At 44.0% G+C, this 15830-nt stretch overlaps 1 protein-coding gene across 4 annotated transcripts in view; it reads left to right on the top strand.

Moving 5' to 3' along the window:
* Window positions 1-11966, top strand: part of rreb1a (ras responsive element binding protein 1a) — a 61692-nt gene extending 49726 nt beyond the window's left edge. For all 4 annotated transcript variants that reach the window (XM_067485409.1, XM_067485410.1, XM_067485411.1 and 1 more), the window contains 8 exons: window positions 63-1713; window positions 1813-2000; window positions 2087-2284; window positions 2365-2526; window positions 2674-2832; window positions 5246-5373; window positions 5545-6226; window positions 6462-11966. In XM_067485409.1, coding sequence (XP_067341510.1) covers window positions 63-1713; window positions 1813-2000; window positions 2087-2284; window positions 2365-2526; window positions 2674-2832; window positions 5246-5373; window positions 5545-6226; window positions 6462-7132 — 3839 coding nt within the window. In that variant the 3' untranslated portion in view covers window positions 7133-11966. The remainder of the gene's footprint in view (window positions 1-62; window positions 1714-1812; window positions 2001-2086; window positions 2285-2364; window positions 2527-2673; window positions 2833-5245; window positions 5374-5544; window positions 6227-6461) is intronic.
* The last annotated feature ends 3864 nt before the right edge of the window (window positions 11967-15830 follow it).

Genomic DNA, 15830 nt, shown 5'->3' with positions numbered 1-15830 from the left:
GCAGAGCAAATGTTGCTGGGTTGTCACATACAATTCACTTTCACTCCTCTCACCACCTTTAGGTCAGCTTAAACCTCCCATCACCCTTCGCTCCAGTCTCACAGCGACAACACCTCCACCCCTCCAGAGTTCCCAGCAAGCCTCACTGGGCTGCATCAGCCCCAGCCTCCCACCCCCCACCCCAACCCTCTTTAAAACACCTTCTTCATCAGCTGGAAATGGAGGCCAGATGGATGCAGAGTGCATGGGCGATGCTCACACACCGTTGTCTGACTCACCGCCGGCCGCCACCACAGCCGTACATGAGGAGGTGGGGCTCAGCGGAAGAAAGCCAGGAACCAAAGGGGGCAACAATGCCAGCTCGGCTAAAGGCTCTTTCCCCTGTCGTTTTTGTGACCAGGTGTTTGGCTTCTCTGGTCTCCTGCAGGCTCACATGCGCTTTCACCTTGGCATCCTCCCTCACCAGTGTAACATATGTGAGTATATTGCTCCAGACAAAGCTACGCTGATCCGACACCTGCGTACACACAGCGGCGAGCGGCCGTACGTTTGCAGAGTCTGCCATTATCCTTTTACTGTCAAGGCCAACTGCGAGCGTCACCTCAGGAAGAAGCACAACAAGACCTCAAGGAAGGACATTGAGAAAAACATTAAGTATGTCACCTCCACCACTACAGCAAACATTGCAGCAGCCATGACTGCTGCAGCAACCACCACCACCCAAGACATGGAAATGGCATGCACTGGAGCTGAGACGACATGTCGGTTCTGTGGCGATGACCTGAAGACATACCGGGCGCTGCAGATCCACCTGCGCACCCACAATGGCTGCCAGAGGAAGCCTTTTGAATGCCGGCGATGCGGCGCTGCATTCCTGGCCAAACGCAACTGCATTCATCACCTGTTGAAGCAGCACCCTGAGGTCCAGGAGAGGGAAATCGAGGATCATATCACCACACTCCTGCCGGCTGCCGGGCCCCTCGCTACAGTTGCTTCAGTCCAGACTGCTCCGGTAAATCAGATGGGGGTGAACGGGATCCAGGCAGTGAAGGTGGAGGAGATCCCTAACACAGTCTATGCCCCAGAACTGGACCAACCGCTGGACTTCTCTGCTAAAGGTCGCGGAGCCAGCAGCCAGACAGGGTCTCCTGGAGTGAAACTAGAGAGCTCGTCCTCCAGCTTTGACTGTTCCTTCTTGGACCAGCCCATTGACCTGTCCATTCCCAGTAAGAGGCAGCGGAGGGAGTCTGTGAATGGAGAAAAGAAGGACATCAAAACTGAGAACATCGGCAGCAGCATCATCGAGCAACAACATGCCCTCGCTCTGTCCAAGGACGAGAAGACCCCCCTACACCCTCACCCCCAGCTTGGCTGTTACCAGCTCCCCCCTGGATCCACCCCTCCTGCCACCCCCCTCCCCAATCATAATAACTCTAGCCGTGCCCAGCGTCTCAAACCACTGCTGCCCAAACCGACCTCCACCTCCTCATCGCCCTCCACTTCCCTTAAAGAGCTCCCTCCCCTAGCCTCCATCGCTAAGATCATCAACTCTGTCTCAGGAGCTCCAGACCTGCTAAAGAGAGAGTCCACTTCCCTGGAGGGCAAACCATCGCCGGCTGTCGCTTCATCTCAAGCTGATTCTGCTGCAGATGCCCCAGGACCTTCCACTGTTGTGGAGACACAAAGTGATGACACATCTGAGGGACCCTCCAGGTTTGTAAGCAAAGTTTTTTTTACAACACTGCCAAGAAGATTCTCAAAGTTGCACATGATAATTAATCAGCTTCTGATTTCCTTCCCTTCATCCCACAGGAGGAGGTCCAGGAAGAAACCAGCTGCTCTGGCATCAAAGGAGAAGCCCATTGCGAGTGGTGGTGGCGGCATTGACCTTGAGTCAAGTGGGGAGTTTGCCAGTGTGGAGAAGATGCTCGCTACCACTGACACAAACAAGTTCAGCAACTATCTGCAGACTGGAGTCGCAGACCTGGAAGAAAAGAGAGGTAGGAGGAGGCGTGATGGAGGTGGTGACTGATGGGAAAAGTAAGAAAGTGATAATAAACTTAATATAATCCCTCCCTGTGAACAGATGTTGACAGAGCAGGAGGAGCAGAGGAGAAGGAAGGAGGAGCGAAGGAAGAGTTGAAGCCAGCCGTGGCAGCAGTGCCTCAGGCTAAAGGGAAGAAAAATGCCTACTCCAACTCTGTCCAGAAGATGACCTGCCCCTTCTGCCCCCGAGTGTTTCCGTGGGCAAGCTCATTGCAGAGACATATGCTGACACATACCGGTAACACACTTACACACACAGCTTGATAGGACAGAAAAGCCTTAAGCGTTGGGCATAAAGTAACAAACTTTGTCCTTCAGGTCAGAAACCATTCCCTTGTCCGAGGTGTGACGCCTTCTTCTCCACCAAATCCAACTGTGAGCGCCACCTGCTGAGGAAACACGGCGTAACCCACAGGACGCTGAGACGCAATGGTGCCCTCGTGAGAAAAGACGGAGATGAAGGCTCACACGAGAGCGCAGGTCAGAAATCACAAAAAAAGGATAACGTTACAGTAGTGGACTGATGTTTTAATATCACCTCAGTGTGTTTCTTGTGTTTCTTGAGTTTTAGTTGTAAAACATATTTTAGTACGAGCCGTTTGTATTTATTGGTCTTGTGTCCCACAGAGAGTCAGTCAGAGACAGAGCAGGTTGCACCTGAAGCACAAGATCTCAGCAGTGTCAGCACTGCAGACTCGGGCTCCATCTCAGTGACAGAGAGCCCCACCTCCTCAGAACAAGGGGCGGAGTCAGCACAACCAGACGCCAACCACAAACCAAGTCAAGGTTAGTCACTGGAAACATAAAAATGATTCCGCAGTAGCTTTGATAGTTGGTGTCAGAAGACTTCATTCAACTTCCATAACGTAGGTTTCCATTAGAACATGGGTGCTGTTACTTTTCTCTTTAGTCACCTTTATACATTTTATTGTATTCAACTTTTTGTCACTTATTCTTTCCATAGAAAATGAGTGAATGACTGAAACTTCCTGTCAACTTGCCTCTTTTGAACAGTTTCGTATATTTTCAAACCATAGAAACTTCGTTTAAATTTTAACAAGCCAAGACACACAACAACATTTTGACCGTCGATCATATTTTGTTTGATACTTGTTCTAGTGATGGCAGTTTTAGTTTGAGGTGCTTTTTGGTTCATTTTCATCTTCTCCATTAGTGTGTTTTGTGAAATTTCGGCGCAAAAGTGGGTGACATCACTCACACTTTAAACATTTCAGCTTCCACTTTTCTCAACTTTTTTTCTTCATTTTCAGTATGTGGCCAGAAGCGGAAAGAGTCCCGTCTGAAACTCCCATTGCAGCCCATTATAACGGAGGTCCAGAAATTTCCCTCAAATCACAAACGGGGGCGATTTTAAAATCCCCTTCGTTTTATTTTATCTCCAAATAAAGTATATCACCGTGTTTGGTGAAACCTTCTGACGCTCAGTTTTTCAATTTATTTGACAGCATTTATACGTTGTGTCGCAAAGTCTGAGCAGTTTACTGCCTTTGTTCAGGAAGTGAGGGTGACTCAGCAGGGTAGCAGCAGTCATTGTCGTGGTAACGGAGACGGCTGAATTAAGTCATGTGATCAGCCTCAGCCCTGTGTCCAAACACTTTACCTGATAGATTTTCTACAGTGGAGACACACACACACACACACACACACTTATACAAAAAACAGCCTCACTCGCATAATAAAGCAATGTAGGTTTAACAAGTGCTGTTTCTGACTGACTCAGTAAGTGTGTTGCTTGTAGCCTCCACCCACGGAGGCTGGTTATCAGGTCAGCCATTTTCTCTCCACCTGGCAGAACAGGTCAACGTTTGTTATTAAAGGTCTACAGTCACTGAGAGGAAGTTAATGCAACACTCTGCTGATCATAGTGGTTATGATATAAAAAGGTTTATGTTGTAGCGTGACTGGAAATACTGACGTACAGGAAACACACTTTGAAAATAAAATTTCAAGCTATTTGTTTATAATTTCACAATATTTGCATCTAAATGGTTAAATGAGTTATGGTAATGTCTCCCTACAGTAAAAAAGCCCAGGTCCTAACAAAAGACCACATCCATGACCAACAGCAAAAATAAAAAATAAAACAAAAGCATTTTAACTTTTTAGCATTTAAATGGAATATTGAGTTTGTGAAGTCTACCTACAGTAATATGTCCAGGTTCTAACATAGGCACAAATTTCTGATCTACAGGATATGCACTTTCAAAATAAATCTCTATGTTAAAGTCTTTTTTTATTACACAATTTAAGTTATAAAATAAGTTTGAAATGTGTGTAAATGAAAGTGTAGCTATAGTAAAAGGCCCATGTTCCACTGGAAACACACGTCACCTCCAACAGGAAACAGACTTTTAAAATAAAAGCATGGAGATTTTTGTTCCTTTTTGTTTGTTTTTCAGTTTTTAGCATTAGCATGGTAAAACGAGTTTTTGTGGAGAACTCTACCTTTTATAAAATCAACATTTATTTAAATGTCGACTTCTAACTTATCTGCGTTTTCAGCTTTAAACGGCAGCTTCTCAGTAATCGGCGTCTTTTGGGCAACATCTCTTTGCCTCTTCTAGTTAATTTTTTACTACCTAATACCTCAGTTTTGAGGATTTGCTGCTTTTCTTTTTTTTTTTGCATATGGATTTTTGTCAAAGTTTTTTGTCAGTTTTTTATATTAGTTTTTACATACAGGTAAGTAGTGCAACCAACATCGGTGGTTAGGTTAAAAAATGTATGCAAAAACAATACAAAAACAAAATGCCCTGCTGGCCAGCAGTTTAGGATAAAACTGTGAACCAAAAAAGTTTTCCCTACAATTAAAATACAACTTCTACAAATAAATTTGGTTTTTATTCACATATCATCTAGTTTTTTGTCCTTTCGACTAATCCCGTAAGTTCAGGGTCGCCACAGCGGATCATTGACCACAATTTGGTTTGGCACAGTTTTTATGCTGGATGCCCTTCCTGATGCAACCCTCCCCTATTTCTACTTGGACTGGAACTGCACAGCTGGGGATGGGAAGGGGCTGTGTGTCCAGAGACACTTTGACATATGGCTGAGACTTTGTATCGAACCACTAACCCTGTGGTCGCTGGACGACTGCCTTACCTACTGCCCCCCGTTATCTAGTGAGATCATTGGTATTAATAATAGTTTCACTAATAGATGCTGGTGTGTGTTACAGGTTGTAGTCCAGCTGCCAGCTCTGAGGAGCAGCAGGAGACAGAAACTATAGAGCAACCAGACCAGCCGGGGACACCAGAGACTACAGCTGCACAGGGAAAACAGGTCCCACAGAGCAACAGCACCAAGGTAACTCTGCCTGCTGTTGTTTTGTGTTCATTTCTTACCTCAGGGTTTGGATTTGGTTTAAAATCTGTGTAACAAACAAATACAACTGAACAAAAATATCAAAAAAATGAACGTGGACAAAACATTTTGATGAATGCTCCAGTTTTGACTTGAGTCTCCTTGATTTTTCAGGTGGAGAGCACAGACGATGACGATTGCCACAGCAACAAGAGTCTGGACCTGAACTTCGGCAAGAAGCTCATTGACTTCAAACTCTCCACGTCTCCCAGCTCCGCTCAGGAGGAACAACCTTGCCAACAAAACTCATCCTCTTCCTCTCCGACCTCTGCTCCTCAAGCATCAACCGAGAACCCAGAGGAGAAAAGCGCTACAACCACTTCCTCCTCCGCTGTGGTGAAGCAGCAGCCGGATTACAAACACGTTTGTCGAGTATGTAAAAAGAGTTTCCGTTACGCTACCACCCTAGCTCGCCACGAGAGGGCGCACCTCTCCGAGGAGACGCCGGCTCCAGCACCGACGGAGGAGAACCCACCAGCGAAAGAAGAGGCAACAGAAAGCAACACCACCAAACCAAATGAGGAGGAGAAAGAAGATGAGCAGAAAAAGGAGACTGAGCTGGAGGTGGAGGAAGGGGTAGTAAAAGGAGGTGAGAGCGAAGCGGGGGAGAGCGGGGAGTCGGAGGAGGAGAAGGAGAAGGAGGAGAGGAGCGACGAAGAGGCATCAGAACCAAAGAGTTTAGAGGGAGGAGAAGCATCAGGAGGACGAGTGGATAAGAGAAAGAAGATCTGTAACGTCTGTGGCAAACGCTTCTGGTCCCTGCAGGACCTGACCCGACACATGAGATCCCACACAGGTAGGACATACAAACACACTTTATTTTATTTAAACCATTTGTATTTTCTTTATTTTAATGAAAGTATTCCATTTTTTTATTGTTTTAAATATTTGTACACAAGTCGTTTTTTTATGTGCACTATTCTTTTATAATTTAATACAGGAATGAATGATCTGTTTTACGTCGTATTACTACCTTTTGTCTGTTTTGTTTTTTGTAATGAGTGTTTCCTTCTCCCTCTGTGTTTGACCAGGGGAGCGTCCCTACCAGTGTCAAACCTGTGAGAGGACTTTCACCCTGAAGCACAGCCTGGTTCGCCACCAAAGGATCCACCTGAAGCCTCGTGGAGCTGATGGATCCTCTGCTGCAAATGATGATGCCAGCGAGGACGGAGACTCCTGCACACCAACTCCTACCTCCACCTGCCCGCCCTCAGAGAACGAGAGCGAGTGTGGGAGTGGCAGCACTGGAACCAAGGAGCTGGAGGAGGAGGACGTAAAAGAGGATGGTGAGGGTCAGCAGGAGGCTGGGGAAGGGGCAGAGTGTCCCACGGTGGAAGAGGAAAGCCCTGCAAAATGTACCAAACATGGTACGGAGACGGCATCTAGCAGTGCTGCTGAAGACCTGAATGTTGAGAAAAAGTCCAAACTTTCGTCAGAGTCTTCAACACAACAACCCTCCAGCAATAGAATTCCCAGCCACCAAGCTACTGAATCAAAGACAACTACTATTGACGAGTCTTCAAAATCAACACGTGACTCAAACACCCCCAAAGAGCCTTCGTCCTCCAGCTCTCCACCAGCAGATGACACAGCAACTGCCCCCACAGAGGGCTTCATCCAGGGGCTGCTGGAGATCCATGCCAAGCCCCCTCTGGAGCACATCCTCCCCAATGGAGAGCCTCCTCTAGTGGGTGCAGACTGAGAGGGAAACTCCCTCTGTGGTCCAAACCAGCATCACCACAGTGCCATACAATGTAAAGACACCTGTAATGGTGATGATCTAAAATACCAGCCCAGAAAAGTTTTGATAAAGACGAAAACCTCGTTTTGTTGAAGTGCCTTACTACTAGTCCTACTTCTATGTTTTTTGCTATATCTTTATCTGCATTATTACGGAGGATGGATCTAATTTTTATAGCTTTTTATGATGACAGTGATTTGCATTACTATTTTTTTTTGTGCGGGGAATCTATATTTCAGCAATAGAAGAATAAAATTACACTTTATTATTATTCTAGATTCTGTTGGAGAATTAATGATCAAGATGCAGAGAGACAGACAAAGACTGAGATGGACTGTCAGCGTCTGCGTTTTTTCTTGTGTATTTAAATCGATTGTTGGCTTCAGCCACACAAATAAGATGGAACAATCCAGTTTTAAGATTTGAAGCAGCTTTGGATTGAGGGTAAAGCGCTCAGTGTGTGGAACTTGAGTCTCTTTGGTTCAGCAGCCACACAGCTCTCCAGACTTCACCAGCCACGTCTCCTGTTAAACCAGCTGTTTTGATGTTCTTTTGGAGAAAGAGACGGGTTGAGCCCCATGTAACCAGCAGACAGTGGTCGTCTCCAACTCTAGACATAAGGAAGCTTTTTGTAACTGGAAAACACAGAACCTGACCTTTCGTTGTTCTTGTGACCCCCTTCCACACCGATCCCTGTGTGTCAGCGGGCTTGGAATTAAAACACACAAAAACATTGACCAACTCGTGACTCGTGATTTCTGCTTGGAAAACAAACTCTTGGGCCGAATGGGCAGCGTTGGCCTGTCATCCCTTAAAAGCCCGTGTGAGTTGGTGTGTGTTTGTTCATTTCGCATTCATAATAATTCTCAGTTGATTCCATGTGTGTACAGAAAGTTGAACATGTGGCATGCAATGCTAGTATTTTCTGTTTTTGTGCGTATGTGGGATTATCAGTAATATTTAGGTGTAGGGAGGGAACTTTTTGTTTGTGGATTTTTTTTTTTTTTTTTTATATATAACTGAACAAATCAAAAATGTATGTTGTGTATGAATGTGTTTGACTTTCACCCGTCTCTGTTCTTTGCCCCTGAGTGTTTAGGGTTTATTACTGAGCCTCTGGCGTATTAACATTTATTAGCACTAACACCTGACACAGGTTCAGTTTACCTCATCCTCCTCTTTATAACTGCAACCATTACAGCAACAGAGAGCAGCTGTGAAGACGACCCTTCACGTCATAAGTCTTCCTATAGCGGGCGAGCAGAGCTAATTCTGTGCTAGTCTTGTTTCCACTGTGGCTAAAACAGTAGTGTGGCATCAGACAGAGCCTGCCAGGACTGACACGCCAAGCTTGGCTTGGGCAGTGGTCCAAACAGGACAGGTTAAGTTATTGTTGGCCTTAACTCACACACTCATTCAATTAATGTTCACCAGAGCTTTCACGGGGCTAACACTAGCTAGCTGAAATCAGTATCAGCCACAGGGTCAAACACGTGCTAACTCACCTACCAATGCCTTCATTTGGCTGATGTCTCTGGTGTGGTGTGTTTAAGCCCTAGTTAGTCATCATTAGCCTGAAATTGCTAACTGGGCTTTAAACAGCCAGATCAGACCAGTTAACCAATCTACCGATGCATTACCTTGCTCCTTTTCTCTGGGAGGCCTGTCTAGCTCTCATCATTAGTCTGACCTTTGCCCTTAAACCCCTAGTCAGCAATAACATAACTAAATGGACTAAACCGTTTCTGAGTACGGCTCCCTGACATTAGCAGGAAACGTTAGCAAGCTAATGCGTCGCTATCTCAGTTACCAGCATCTTTAGCTAGCAGTTGTCCATCCAGTATTATCCACTTCAGTGCTGTCTTTTCCTTTTTAGCTCCGTCTTTGCCCACGTGAAAGTCAATTTAAGGACTTTTCAGTTTGTCCTGAAACAAACAGAAGTGGTAAATGTTCAGTAATATGAGACACGTACTTCAGTTTTTCTTTTTTAACCTGTCAAATTCAGTGTGTCTTTATAGGATACGTGAAGACACTTGGCTATACATTGGCGTTAGAGACAATCAGGTGTAATATAGAAAATAGACCCCTTTGCTGCACCTCTAGGCAGATGGATGAATGGAAAGACCGACCGATGGTTGGACAGGTCGGCAGAGCTGTTTAGTGTTTCTGAGCTGCACATGCAAACACAAGTTAAAGGGCTAATTTCACCCCGTCGTGCGAACCGAACCGGACATGTCCACCACTGAAAGAGAAATTCAGATCGCTTGTCGATCTCAAACCTGAGGGAGTTAGTGTGTGTGTGTGTGTGTGTTTTCTCTTTCGTGTGAAGATAACAATAGTAAGATCTTCTTCTAACATTTGTATCTTTTACATATATACATATATACGTGTGTATATATGTATATATGTATGTATGTATGTGTATATATGTATTAAGCAACCTCATAAGCAAAACAAATGGAACCTCACGGCTCATAATGAAACTGTAAGGCAGCGTTGCTCAGTCAGTCACAGAGCGTTAGAAAGACGGACAAATGTTGAACGACTGCAACCACACTGACTGGGCGCCGCTCGGAACTGGCACTAACATCTTCCATAACTACTACTACTTCTACTACTAGTACTACTACTACAGTGGAATTTCGCGACACAATCAAGACAGAAAGAGAGCGAGAGTTTCCTTCAGTCGTCTTAAGGTTCAGACTTCAAGTGTAGCTCTTTCTATGAAGACCAGTATCCAACCAAGAGGACGTGTAACGTTTTATGTCCCAGAACAAATCCATCCAATTTTTCCATCTTGCCGTAGCTTTTCATTTCAGTCAAAGTGCAACCTTGGGGCCTCAGACAGCACTGAAAAGTTTCATAGAAGCCACAAAAATAGAACTTTTTTTTTTTTTTTTTTTGCAAAACTTGCTGTTAAGTGGCCGATTTATTTGAGATGAACTCAGCTTTTCTACCTGTCATCAAATGACTTCTTCAGTTCATAAAAGCCTCTGTGAGTTATGCAGCACCTGTAGTACATTTTTTCAGACCAGCTGCCACAACCAGCTTATCAATATGCAATGTGCATTATATGCATTAGATTCAAAGAACTAATCGAAACGCAAAGTTTGTAAAGACGAAAAGGACTAAAAACACGTTTTCTACATGTCCGCCAGAGTCGAACGTATGCAAATAAACTCATGTATCTTTAGTTGAATCCACTAAGGCCAATGCATCTTTTTAAATGAGTTGATGGCAAAGCAATATTGCAACATTTAATGACCTTTACACTTCTTCAGTCTGCATGAAAACATTAAACAGATCTAATTAACTTCTCCTGAACTGTTAACCTGCTATTGAGTGAAATCAGCGAGCACAGAAAAGCCAATTGCAGAAGGACAGTTTGCTACAAAACCCAAATTCATGTATGGAATTACCTAGAAATGTCCATTGTCTCGTGTATCCGTGAAGGAACTCTCTCTCTCTGACTGTTCAACGTCTTGTTAGTTCTCCCTGTACCCGCTCTCCCTCGGGATTCTGTTCGTCTGACTGTATGTACAGTACGTGTGTGCACGGCCATATGAATACTGGACTTCCATTCGAATGCACATAGACTGTTTTTAAATGTATTTATTTGGAGCCCAGGTGTGTGTGTGTGTGTGTGTGTGTGTGTGTGTGTGTGTGTGCTTGTGTGCAAGTTTAGTTTCTACAATGACTTGAGAAGAAGCCATTTATTAAAAATATCACATTTATGCTGCAGAACTGTTTTGGGGAACTGATGGTTTGTGTTGTGGACTAACTGGCTTTTGCCGTAGGGAGCGGCGAGCCGGAGTGCGAATCAGACTTAGCAATAAAAAACAAAACTCTCTGAATCCAAAAAGCTTTATGTAGATCTCCTGTCTACAGCATGAGTTGAGAACAGATTGTCTGGGTCTATTGGTTCTGTTGTTCTTGTTGTTGTTGTAGTTTGGCTGAGAAATGATTTTTGTTGTTTATTTTCTTCTCTGACAGATTAATGCATATAAAACTGTGAAAATCCATTGTGTTCAGTTTAAAGGCGTTTTAGGCTAGTTTTGCATGTTAATCGAATTTGTTCAATTATTGATGATTTCTCCTTTCTCCATCTCTTTTCGCGCTATAAATATAAATATACATGTATGTGTATGTATATAAATGTATATATACGTGTGTATGTGTGTTTATATATGTGTGTGTGTATATATACACACATATACATATATATACATATATGTATATATATATAGCATCTCGCTCTCAGGGTCTTTCATGAATTATTATTCAAAATACTTTTTGTTCTTACATCCTGAGTTGCACCTGTTTTTTTCCCCCAACTCCTGAATATTTTTTTCCTTTTTATTTGTTAAATAATGATTCAGAACTGTCAATCACTACATTTAGCACTTGACTGTGAACTCGTCATCACCGAACACAAATGATGTTGGATTTGGCCGTTTTCGAGCCGGATAATTCTTCACGTTTTGTTCTGACCTCCCCTGTGACTCAGACCTGGCGTTTGGTTTGACTCTCATGTTGAACCAAAGGGAAAATCCGAGGAGATTTCATCACAGCCCTCTAATGCAAACACACATGTGGCTGCAATCCCACAACATTAACACACAGTCGTCTTTGGCTGTTTGCATTGTCTCTTCCATCCCCTCTGTCCTCTCCTCACCCTGCTGTTAGTAAAACATGACAGTGTTTCACAGAGTCAAGAGATGTTAAACCTGTTCTGTATTCAACCCAATAAGAAAAAGCAATAAAGATTATTCTAAGGAAAGGTGTGTCAATCAAATGTGGATCTTTTTGTCTTTCTTGCACTGACGTTGTCACACTTAAAAGGATTTAAGTAGTAACAGTCTATGGGCTCGGACAAAAAGAGATGAGTAAGTAAAAAAAAATAAATATTAAAACCTTGTCATAATTTGTGTTTTAATAACTTCATTGCAGGGTTAACAAATAAAATATAACTTCTCATCAAACTTTATTTACATTTATTTACTTTAAAATTCACCACGTGTTCATTTTCCTTAAGAGCAACAGGTGTGTGCGCAGGTGTTTTAACAACAGGAAGTTGGGTCCTGTCGCCTCGCGCTGACAGCAGCAGCAGCACGTGCGGGTGAGTAGATGGTTGTTACGAGACGCTTTTGCTCTGGACACAGACGTTTTAGAGAAATATACACGTGCGACTTAAACTTTACGAACTTAACAGATGCTCGTGAAGGGAAACAAAGATGGCGCGAAGCGTGCGTGAAGTGCACGTCACGTGTAACACGGGTTTGAGTCGCACAGAGTCGGTCTAACGCTCTTGTGACCTGACGCGTTCTTCATTCTCCACAGCTTCACTCAGTGAAATTAGAAGAAAAGGAAACCGACTTATTTGAAGTACTGACGTGTGATGACGTGCTCTGACAGACTGGCTGTTACGTAATAAACATGAGCGAGAAGCTGGGCAGACTTCCGGTCAGCTCGCTCACCTGATCCTCCCAGTTACCTGCTGTTTGAGCTCTGTGCGCACAGTAACCTTCACTGTGCAGCTGTTCAAACATCACAAATCGCTGGATGTCACCGACAATCTACTGCTGAAACGTCAGAGCAACCTGTGGTGACGCTGAAGGTCAGTTAGGCGGTTCGCCGTTGGCATCGTGTTTGGTTAATGTTGACGTCAGGACCTGATGCCGATAGTGGTTTATTCTGCATACAGGTATTAGCTCATTTATCTCTGCGGTGATTGTGTGTTTGTGTAACATTTGAGAAAACGCTTTTGACACCTGCATCATCAGAGGCCGCATTAAGTCTCCACGTCTTTCTAACAGGTGCTGATGGTATAAAAGTGAGGGTTCCAGTCATTTCTGTGCTTGTTGTTCTTGCAGACTTTGCCATTGAACTTGGGGCTTTTTCGTCTCTGCGTGCGTCACATAACGTGAAGTCTCTACACAGTGTCACCTGTCAGCACACCTGGTCCAGCAAGAACAACACCGATTGGCTGATCACTAACAGCATAGCAGCTCTGAAACGAAGCTTCAGTGTTTGTGACACGAAGGGAACATGTGACGCTGACACACTAATGCTGCACTTGGACGCTCGCCATAGTTTTACTTATCCATTTATAGTCGGATTACATTATTTCATTGAGTGAAGATGTGGCGAAAGAAGAAGGCGTCAGGTCTCGAGCGTTAGACCGACTCTGTGCAGCTAAACCCAGCGTGAAAAGCCGTGTTTCACGTGAACCGTGAACTGCACTTCACGCACGGGTCACCGTGGCGCCCTGTCGCCTAGTTTACCTGGCTGGGACTCAGTCGCATATTGGAGGATAACTGGTGTTTGTATTGTGACGAAGCTTCTCCATCAGGGTTGTTAGCGGAGTCGGCAGTGATTCATAAATATCACAGGAATAGTGAAAAGTTTACGGGAAGCTTTTCGATCTTCCTGTCAAACTGTGCTAATGAGCTAAAGAAAGAAACTGTCACTATTTGAGAAGGAAACAAGCTTTGACGCGAACTCAACACAACAGCAAAAACAGCTAGTTTTCTCTCAAAATCCAGTCACTGGTTAACCGTTAGCTAACTGACCTGCGGGGCCTGTTTTAGGTAATAATGACCAGAAGAACAGCCGACGTTTAATTCAGTCCGTAAATTATTATAATACATTTATTTTCTTTAGTTCCCCATGTTTCCAGTGTAGATACAGAAGTTGCTAATTTGAGCTGTTTCGATAAGTTCACACGTTTTCTCTGATCTTTAGGTGAGTTTCACTAGTTACAAAGGAAGTTTGGTTTCTAACATTTACACAGTTTCTAATTGGTTTGTTTGCTCTGAATAAGTTTGGGACATTGATGTAAAAGGAAACTCTGTTGATGAAAGTGGACCCTTAAGACTGAAGTGAACTCTTCTAGGTCTTCAGTGTCTCTCTGTGGAAGCTCTTCGTCGCCTTGTGATGATTTTATGTCTAGTGGTCACTTTGAGACTGCGTTGTCTGTTCTGTGTCCCGGACATTTACGTGGCTGGTAGTTTTGAGAGTCTGCAGCCCTGTTTTGCCTCTTTGTGTTCAGTTTCCTCTCAGATTTTTTTATGGTAGTTTCGTGCCGACATTTTGTGTTTCTGCAGTACTTTGTGGTAGTCGTTTAGATTTTTGTCTCTGTTGTCATTTTGAAAATTAATGATACTTTTTCACTTAACAAACTAATATTCCTGGGTTCTTAAATGATGATTTGCTGGAAAATGAAGATGTTATGTTCAATGTTAGTGGTTATGAACCACAGGTAGGATGTGAGTTAGAAGAGAAGGATAAATTCTGGAGTGAGTTAGATGAAGTGATGCAGAGCATCTCCAGAGGTGAGAGAGTGGTGATTGGTGCAGATTTCAATGGACATGTAGGTGAAGGGAACAGAGGTGATGAGAATGTGATGGACAGGTTTGGTCTTCAGGACAGGAACACAGAAGGTCAGATGGTGGTAGACTTTGCAAAGAGGATGGAAATGGCTGTAGTGAACACTTTCTTCCAGAAGAGGCAGGAACATATGGTGATGTAGAAGCACTCAGGTGGAGTAGGTGGTGGTCAGGAGGTGCTTCCAGATGACTGGACAACTACAGCTGATGTGATCAGGGAGACAGGTAGAGAATAAAGCTGATGAGCCAAACAATGAAGTTGTGGGAAAGAGTAGTGGAAGCTCGGCTAAGGGCAGAGGTGAACATCTGTGAGCAGCAATATGGTTTCATGCCTAGAAAGAGAACAACAGATGCAGTATTTGCTTTGAGGATGCTGATGGAGAAGTACAGAGAAGGTCAGAGGGAGTTTCATTGTGTCTTCGTAGATTTAGAGAAAGCGTATGACAGGGTGCCGAGAGAGGAGCTGTGGTATTGTATGAGGACGTCTGCAGCGGCAGAGAAGTATGTTAGAGTGGTGCAGGACATGTATGAGAGCTGTAAGACAGTGGTGAGGTGCTGTAGGTGTGACAGAGGAGTTCAAGGTGGAGGTGGGTCTGCATCAAGGATCAGCTCTGAGCCCCTTCGTTTGCTCTGGTGATGGACAGGCTGACAAATGAGGTCAGGTGTGTTGTGTGATTAAAGAGTATCAGCATGAATGAAAGGAAACGTGTTCAAGACGGTGGTGAGACCAGAGATTACAGAGAATTACAAAAGTAAAACATGTTTACGTGTTAGCCTAAGTCACTTACACCAATTTCTGAAAATCTAATATTTTTTATGTATTTATACATAAATAGGTTGTTTAATGCAGGACATGACTTGTAAGGGTCATATTACAAAACCAAGCTGTTGTGAGGCAGGTTAGTTTCAGCTGACGATGATGATGCAGTGGTAAATACTTTACCTCCACCAGTGCCTGTTTCCTTTTGTTATAAATAAATATACCTATGTATAAAGTTGTGACTGATGTATGTCTATACATCTTAATATATTTGTCAGATGTTTAATAGCTGTACATGACATTTGGACACATTGACTTTTTTAGTACCGGATCAGCTTTTGACTCGTCCCGTCAGTGGTGAGTTTTTACGCCGGATCCCTTTTTGTTGGGGCTCAGGACTAACACCAATGTGCCCTTGGTGCTTGGGTTGGATTTGAACCCGCGGTCTTCTGCATCCCAAACCTTCACCACTGATCCACCCGCCCCCCCGAACAAATGTACCACAAACAGA

Source organism: Channa argus, chromosome 19, assembly GCF_033026475.1.
Source record: "Channa argus isolate prfri chromosome 19, Channa argus male v1.0, whole genome shotgun sequence".
Taxonomy (NCBI): Eukaryota; Metazoa; Chordata; class Actinopteri; order Anabantiformes; family Channidae; genus Channa; species Channa argus.
This window is presented reverse-complemented; position numbering and strand designations above follow the sequence as displayed.